The 9,743-nt window shown below is 27.6% G+C and overlaps 1 protein-coding gene across 1 annotated transcript; it reads right to left on the reverse strand.

Moving 5' to 3' along the window:
- Positions 1–6,829: 6,829 nt before the first annotated feature.
- Positions 6,830–9,701, reverse strand: LOC107027299 (abscisic acid 8'-hydroxylase CYP707A2-like). The gene is made up of 7 exons (XM_015228477.2): positions 9,420–9,701; positions 9,003–9,321; positions 8,472–8,858; positions 8,229–8,385; positions 7,864–7,970; positions 7,650–7,768; positions 6,830–7,375 (listed from the first exon to the last, which is right to left on the reverse strand). Exons 1-7 carry the CDS (start codon positions 9,617–9,619, stop codon positions 7,279–7,281), a joined length of 1,386 nt encoding a protein of 461 aa, XP_015083963.1. The 5' UTR covers positions 9,620–9,701; the 3' UTR covers positions 6,830–7,278.
- Between the last annotated feature and the right edge of the window lie 42 nt (positions 9,702–9,743).

Below are 9,743 nucleotides of genomic sequence, written 5' to 3' on the forward strand. Positions count from 1 at the left end.
AAATCATGAATTACACATTAAAAAAAAATTGTTGTAAGTTGACTATTTAAAACTTTGTGTTGCTCCACCATCTTTTTTTCTTAATAAGGAAACAACAAACTAGAAAAATCATATTGTATTTACAGGTGTCCAAAAAATTATATTTTATATTAAATCTTAAATATTCTTAACGTAATTTCTAATTTCGTCACGGAGGGATTCAAATGAAAAAGATCCTAGCTCTGCCCACAGAATGATAATTGGTAGAATTAAATTTCTGTTGAAACAATGACTCAACCATACTATATATTTGACTTTATAAGACAGTGTATAGATAGTTGCAACATATATATATATATAGGGACCAGAATCTTTATTGCTACTTCATTAATTTTTCTCTTTACCAAAAATTTGATGAAAATTCAGAAGCCTTTGTTCCAACCAAATGCTAACTAGTTCTTCTAATTCTATCTATCTGTCACATTATTAATTGGTATCACATGCATCATATTTATGTAAAACTGAAATATACAGAGATTGAAACTTGGTTCCTCCTGCCTTGTCTATCAACAAATATAATTACCACAACTCTACTTATCGTATCAGAATCGAATTCAAGATTTAAGTTTCGTAGATTTAATATCTAAAGTTCATAGCATTAAATACGTTTATTATTAGTTTGATGGACTTTTATATAGAGTTTATATTTAGATTAAAAATATTAGATTCAGATGAACTCGATTCGAGTAGAATGCATGGGACATAGACAAGTGTATGCGTGTTAGGCTGGCAATTGGTTGGACTGAAGAAAAAAAAAAACTTTGCTCCCTTTGGTTGTTTGGTGACAAGTTATTAGACCTAGATGTAGTCAAAATTATGTTTTATGTTTGACTTTTTTTATTTTTATTATTTGTATAAGATTTTGTACTTCAATTTTGGGTTCCAAATTCATAAATGTTAGACTTTTGAATATATAGATTTTTAGAGAAAAAGGGCCAAAATACTACATATTGGAAATAGAATAAATTTGTCGTTCGATTCATTTTATTATTGGCACAATAGTATTATCATCATTAATTCGATTATCTCAAAATATTTTCTATTTAAGATAGAATAAATTTCTCATTCGGTTCGTTTTAATTTTTTTTTAAAAAAACAATTATGTTGTCACCATAAGCCAATTAGCTCAAAAATGCTCCTTGCTAAACTATTAGGTAAATGCTTTTACTTGTAAAGATTTGAGCAATAATTTAAACTGTTTAAATGCTCTTACCATTTGTGTCTAATCAATTTTTTTTTTTGAAAAAGACATTTTTTTTAGTTGTAATGTTATATAGAACTGTAATAAAAAGAAAAAATAATTTTATTGGACACTAAAAAGTTATAAAAATAAAGAAAAATGCATAAGTAACCCCTAGCTCAATCTATGTCCGAAATCTCAAAGCCACACTTATACTATACTAAGGTTCTATTACCCCTGAACTTATTTTATAAGTAATTTTCTACCCTTTTTGACTTACGTATAAGTGTGTCTCTGGGATTTTAGGCATAGGTTGAGAGAGTACTTGTGTATTTTTTCCTTAAAAATAATTATTGCAAAATTTTGTAGGTAAGAATTGCACAATTGGACTATAACTAATTTTAATCCGTTCAAATTTAACTCAATCTGCCTGTTTGATATCGGTGCTTACATGCGTAAGAAAGTTAAAAGTTTTTAGCTATATACTTTAGTTTTACATATAATTTATTTTTCGTTTAATCAAAAATATGATAAAGGATCATCTAGCACCGTCCTTATTAGTTTTATTACCGTCCTTATTAATTTTATTATCACCCTCCAATTATATTTAAACCAAAAAAAAAAGCTCAATTAATTGTATATTTTGTTTTGAGTCCAAAAACTACTCCTTTTATTTTTTATTTTTGGTTGCAAAATTTATATTTTAATACGTCCAATCTAATGAAGAAACATTAACAAAGAAAAGGTATCTTTATTCTGAATGCAACATGATCCAATGAGACAAAAACACTAAATATAAGAATAAAAAATACATATTAGGTTTTTATGAAAGATAATTAGTGGTTAAATAATGAAGATTAGTGATTGATAGTGAAGATTAACAATGATGAAAAATAGTTTTCATTTAAGATTAGTAGTGACGTTAAGTTGACAAAAGAAAAAAAAAGGTTTTTATTAAGAAATAACTAACACCTGGAAAATTAATTAAATGAGCTAAGCATTCTTGAAGACTTAATTATTTTCTTTAGTTAATTAATTGTCATTGACATTTTCATTATGATCTTATTGACAATCTTGATTGTGTATCTTGATTATGTAACCCATGTGGAGTTTTTCATTTAATTACACAAAGGAAATTAAGATTAATTTTTAAGAATTTTCTAAAAACTCATAAAAGGACGTGTGTTAATAAACTAGTAGTCCAATATTACCTACAAAAGGTGTCAAGAAATTACTCTTAATGAATTGACGCATCGAGATCGCACCACTATTTCTATCGTCAATCACTTGTTTTTGAGTTCGGAGTTAAGAGATCCACAAAATTAATTATATAACTAAAAGGGTAACTTTCTGACAGAAAATTTGATATCATCATCGTTGGACGGTTATACCTTGAATTAAATCTTTTTCATATATAACCTAAACTATTAACATAGGATTTTTTCTTAATAAATGACATATTTAAGATTACTTATTATTAGTTATAACAGGAGTTTCTAAGTTTCAATATGTTAAAAATATGTCAAATCTTTTTCATTTTGCATTATTCAGAGGCAAATTTAACCTTTTACCCTAAAAACTAAAAGGTTATAAAGCAGACCATCTCAATTATATTCTTGTCATGGATGTCTAAAAAGGAAAAAAGGAACCAATAAAGTGAAAAATATGTAATTTATGCAGCCATTGTATTTTTATTTTTAATTTTGATTTTTGTAAGAAATATTTCCATTTTCCATTTTTTAAGTTGCAAAATCATGCTTAAAAAATGACATAAAATTACAAAATGCAGTCCATTTGAATGACTATATTGTAATCTGCATGGCATGCAACATGAGTGATCACATCTCCAATGCAGACAAAAATAATTTTATCACAAAAAATAATAATTAATATGATATGTTTATTAAAGAGAATAAGATTAATTAATACGTCAATCAAGAAGATTAACGAATGATGAAAGTACTGGTGTATATCAAACAATACATATTCCTCCGTCTCAAAATCATCTGTCGTGATTATCTTCTATACGATTCATAAAAAATATTTATTCCGCTCATCTTTATTTGTTAAGTACTGATTTGACGTACCTTTTAAGGATATTTTTAACCTTTTTCCCTAGTTAATTAAGTGGTTTGGGATATAAATTAATTATATATTTCTTGATTTTTAAAAATAGAAAAGTAAAAGTCACTACAACAAAAATAACTTTTAGCGGCATTAAATATTGACATTATTAAAGAGTGCTGAAGTCTTTACCGGCATTAGTTAAGTGTCATTAGAACCAATGTCGCTAAAGACTTTAGGGACATATACGAAGAACGTTAATTATCGCTAAAAATACATACTTAGTGACAATTAAAAATTAATTACAGCTAATAATCATTTTTGATGTAGTGAATGAACATCTATTTTATATAAATAAGTAAAAGTAGACAATATTTATTATAAGGGTTTCATAATTGAGTAGTTTGTAGTCTTCAGAAAGAGTAACCATACGTGCATAAAATGTAATAATTCCTTTTCAGATTTCTAAAATGATAAATAATTTTTAAAAAATGCGATACCTAATTTGAGACGAATAGAGAGGAGTAGTAATTTTGAATTTTTGGCGTTGACAAATTAATAGATAAAGATTAGTTTTTTATACTAAGAAGAGATTAAATTAATGATGATTGAAGTAGGACACTTGGAATATTAGGAATTGAACACTTCATTCATCTCTTTTATTATTTTCTTTATAAAAATAAAATTGCCGTTGACATTTCCATAATGATTGACAATCTTGATGGTGAAACCATGTTTTAAAAAAAATAAATATATTCAAGGAAATTAGGCTTAATCTTTAATTAGGAATTTTCATTATAAAAAAACCAAGATGGATGCGTGTACAGCTCTTTGCTTACACCCTATAAAAAGTGTTTAAGAGATTATTCTTAATACAATATAAATCATTTTTTTTTTAAAACAAAGAAAAACATATGATACTAATTTGAATTAGCTGAAAAGTTGGTCAAATTAATTTATTAAATATTTTTGGCTTAATTATTAGCTTAATATATTATTGTAAGTGTTTATCGACTAGCTAGATATAGTGTTAACGTGTTGTATATTTACACTTGGTTATAAGCAAATTGATATTAGAATTTTCAATTTTCTTTAAAAATAATTCTTCAATTTAAATTTCGTAAAACTTTATTGTTTTGCAGGAATAGTTAGAAAATAATTATAAAAATTTTAATATGAGAAAAATTATGAACTCATGATTTTCCAGCTTAAATTCCAAAACAATGGATATAAAAGGAGGAGACAAGTTTTCCTTACGTTAATAAAAAAATAATTAAATGGCCCAAAATTCAGCCACAATAATGTTAAGCGATTATTAATTCATCAAAAGTCAAAAGAAATAAATATAATGGTGATGAATAATGCCACGTGCAAACCACACAAAACCTACTTCTATAATATCTTTGGGGTTGTATTATTTATTGTCTTTCGACGAAGATTTGTAGAGTAAATTGTGGTAGGATGATTAGAATCTTCATGTTTTCAATCATAAATTGAAAATGAAAAAATCTTATATTAGAAGTTCCACCTTTAAGAATCTTACAATGTGTGAGTTCAACTTCAGTCGAACTCCAATATAATACCAAGTACCAAGCGAGAAACTTCAATAAAATAAGTCTTCATCTTTTTGTCTCATATTTGATACTCAGTTTAGATCCTAACTATTCTAAATTCACGTTATGTAAAATTCATTAAACTACTAAAATTTTCTTCATTTTCAAAATTTGGATTCAAGATAACCTAACTCAACAATTCTTAGGGGTGATAGGTTTGTATATAAACCCTTATTATGTAGTTAAAAGAAACATTTATAAATTATAGAGGATTTAATAGATCAATAATGTACTTATGAAAGTCCTGTATAAATTAATCAGTGGGACAAATTAAAGATTTAAGTCATGTATAGCATAAAGCTCGTTAAAAATGCATCTAGGTCAAACAAATGGGGCACTCTTATAATAAGATTGATTTGAAAATTATAGAGGACATTGTGTGTATAAATTGTATTTATTAATTTCCATTCAACAAATTCAAGTAATCTTAGTGCAAACAGTTTTATAGACTCAATGAAAATATAGTCATTTTATTTCATATTAACTGATTTTTTGAAAATTTTCATTATTGTAAATAAATAAATTATTCGAAGTTCAAAATGGATATTTGAATTTTTTTTGCCCCATTTTTGCCCTTTATTTATTGAAGTTTTATATTTTTCTAAAAGACTACTTCACTGTTTATATTTACCAAATTTATTAGTTTTTATCAAATATATTTACCAACTAAATTGACCAACAATTTTTAGTCATATGAATGACAAACGAGAAATGCAAGTTCAACATGAGAAACTGTACTATATGTACTATGAGGAAGGATTATATTAAAGACTAATACACCATAACTAATTACGTTTAGTTTTAATTTTATATTGAATAAAGCTTGTGCTTTTTCATAAGATTGTCTAAAGAATTGAGATAATTTTAAGATTTTTATTTTTATGAGAAAAACACACAACATAAAAAATTCAAAAAAAAATTATACTTTTTAAGAGTCTATTGAATATGCGATTTTATAAACTTATGCTTATTTGGTAAGAGTGTATAAATAATTGAGACAATTTTAATAATTTTACAACTTAAGAGATACTTATATTTATAAGAAAGCATACAATATAAAAAGTTCAATCACACGTCGAAAATCTTCATCTTCATGGCCATACATGCCCTTAGTATCCATTTGGTCATGAATTGTTAAAATTTTCTAAAATTCAAAAAAAGATTGTAACTTGGATTAGAAATAATTCTAATTGATATTCATGTTCAAAACACAACTCCATTTCCTCAAATGTTATTTAACTTAAAAATAAATTTTATAATTTTTATATCCAAACAGAGCACTTAATTTTTCTCATCATGAATCAAGCATGTGGAGGCTTTTTTAACCCTTCTTAATATATCTCAAAAATCATTATTAGAAAAATATCATCTTTGTAAATGACAAAAAAAAAATGCTAACAGTTGACAGTACTGAACTTTGTGTAAGTAACTAACAACTTATATATAACTTTCATGAAACATAACCAATTGACACAGATTTGTTAATTCCTTTCACAAATATTCCATGAAAAATAGAACAAATAAAAAAAAAAACTTCTTTTTTCTTTTAAAATAATTTTATTAACTTTTTTAATAACTTGCAGCTCAAAAATATACACGTAGTACATTCATATTACTTTAGCTTCTATACAATATTTTAAGTGATAGATACAAAATATATAGTTCGTTTAGATAATTTATTATTGAAATATACAAAACATATAAATTATCAACATAATTGAGATATATGTAGTATTCATGTGTATTTTGTAAATTAGATGATCGAACGATTCAGATCGATAATTTTTTTATATTAAAGGGAAAGAGGGGCGGCAATTGGCAGAAAGAGGGATAAGAACGAATGTATAAATCTAATAATAACTGAATGAATCTCAGAGCAAACTAAATAAACAACAAAAATAAATAATATTGTCAACTATTATATTATGTTTGCTTGCAAGAAAAATGAAAATCAGACTTTTCATTAATTGCCTTGCGGACTTTATACATGCCACAAATAAATTCTAAAAAAATTACATAGCAAGAAAAAATAGAAAAAAAAAAAACAAATCCCTATGTTTACATTAACTCCTTTCTTTTCTTAAGTTAGATAAATTAATATGTATATATACAAAATTTTCTTTTTCTTTGTGATTGAATTTCTCCTCTCTTTTTTTTCTTGTATTCGAAAAATCTCTGAAGATCAGTGACACATCGTTTGAATTTATTAATTTGATCGGGATCCTTCTTAGCTTTCCTCATGAAGAAGGAAATTTTGTTTTCATATATTTTCCTCCAAGTTGTGAGGGAAAATCTTTAGTTGATGGAATTGAAGAGATATTCTCACAATTCAATGTTTTTTTATTTTATTTTTAATATTATGTTATTTAAATTTTAATTTTATTATGATGTCTTGTGGGAGAGCATAATGGGCAGGCCATTTTGGGGAAGAGCAAAGGGTCCATACTGAATTCCATTTTGTGGGCCCATCATAGACCACCTGCCAAACATAGAGGAAATGGAACAAAATATTATGAGATGAGTAACACTAAAACATTTCTATTTTTAGGAACTTCAATTTTTAGTAATAATTATAACTATATTTTCTTAATTTTTTTTTACCTCATCTTTAAAAAAACAAAAGGAATTTATAAGTTCTATTAATCAAAATGAGAATCACCGATTTAATCAGACTCCTTAGAGCTTATTAAAATTGATTATCTATTAAAATTCAGAACTTATAAACTTAAAATATTTGACGAATTATTGCTAACCTGTACTTTGTGGTGAGATGATGTACAAGGATCAAAATCTCCAGCTTGGCTAACTCATTGCCTGGACATGAGTGGGTCCCATTGCCAAATGGCATGAAAGTATTGGGTTTTGGAGTAACCTGGCACCATCACATAAAAATAAAAGATTTTTCTCAGTATCCATGGATATTATAAAAAAATGTTAATTAATTACTAAAATTTTGCTGATATTTACCTCAAATCTTGAAGGATCAAACTTCTCTGGTTCAGAAAAATTATCAGGGCTATGGTGAATGTTTCTAAACAATGGTAATACTTTCCATCCTTTAGGTATTAGATATCCTGAAATAAATCAAGAAAGATAATTTTATCGGTTCATAAATAAAATTAATTATCGAGTACCTAAACTTCATTTTGACCTAATTATATTGACTCAGATAATTCAAGAATGTGTAATACACGCGATGTCACATAGATTTTGTTGTCCATGTGGCTCGATAAATTTAAGGGGTTTTCGATGTATTGAGTTGATAAAATTTATCAAAACTATATTATAAAATTTATGACTTAATAATGAAAATATAAAGGGTCAAAGCTGACCTTCAAACTCAACATCCTCAACAGCTTCTCTGAATGTAAAAGATAAGACTGAAGCAGCTCTAAGTGTCTCTTGGATCACTCTTGTAGTCATAGGCATTTTCTTTGTATGTGCCCAACTCAACACTTTTCCTTCTCTCATTATCCCCTCTTGCTCTTCCTACAAACACAAAAAAACGAAAAAAAGACTCGAGTTAGAATCCATAGAGTTCAAATCCTGAATCTGTTTACGAGGAAAATGCTTACTGTGACAGCTTGTAGGACACTAGGATTTTCACCAAGGTACTTAAGGATCCATGTAAGGACACTAGCTGTAGTGTCTCTAGCAGCAAATATAACACCAATTATGTTATCTGCAATTTGTTCATCTGTAAGATCTTCTTGATCTCCCATAAAGGATCCTAACAAATCTGTATGATTTTGATTTGTTTCCCTCCTAACTGATATGATTTTAGCCAACATCTTTGCTAGCTCCTTTCGTGCTTTCATTGATTTGTGAAAAAGTGTTCCTGGGAGATTGATTGGCATCGAATTGTACCCTGTTTCGAGCACGTAATAGCACCTCTTTAGATCCTCCCTACACAGCATTTCATCTTTGCCAAATATCGAAAGCAATGCAACGTTGTATGTGTACTGCAAAAATGTTGCCAAATTGAGAACAGCACGAAAACAGGGGAAAACAGGGGGAAAACAGGGGAAAAACAGAGGAAAAAAACAGGGGACTCTGTTTTCCCCTGTTTTTTTTTTTTTTGCAAGAAAACATGATTATAAACATACTGTTTTCATTTCTTGGTAAGTATTGATTAATCTTCCTTGCATAGATTGAAGTGATGTTATCGCGATTGATTCGATGTCTGGTACGATGTTTTTGATGGCTTCGGGTTTGAATGCTCGAAGAACTAGCTTTCTTAGCTTAGCATGATATTCTCCTTGATGAAAAAAAATGGCTTGTTTCCCTAACATCCTCTCTTTACTAGCAGGGAATGTAGGCTTAAAAAGATGAGCTTTAGTGACCAAAACTAGTTTTGCTGCTTCTGGGCTTGATATCATCACACATGGACATCCCAATATGTGAGTCTTGAAAATTGAACCATACCTGTTTTTTTCAACAACAAAAAACAAACACACCCATTGCTCATTAGCAACTCAAAATCAAGAATACCAAGAAGAAAATCAACAAAATTGAGTACTAACTTCTTGACTTTTGAAGCAAAGAAGAAACTTGGGTTTTGTGAGTACAGCTGAAAAGTTTCACCAATATAAGGCCAACCCAAAGAACCAGGAGGAAGAGGTAACTTCTTAACACCAAATTCAAAGAGCTTAAACACAGAATGAAGAAGTAGAATTGAGCAAGAAATGAAAGAAAACAAGCAAAACATAGACACAAACTCCATATCTCTTCTTTTTATATATCAAAAACACCAAAAATGTTAACACAAGTTGTGAAAAAGATGAAACCTATGATACTGTAATGAATCCAAGTGTATGTATATATAGGTAAATACATGGGGGTAGGGG

Source organism: Solanum pennellii, chromosome 8, assembly GCF_001406875.1.
Source record: "Solanum pennellii chromosome 8, SPENNV200".
Taxonomy (NCBI): Eukaryota; Viridiplantae; Streptophyta; class Magnoliopsida; order Solanales; family Solanaceae; genus Solanum; species Solanum pennellii.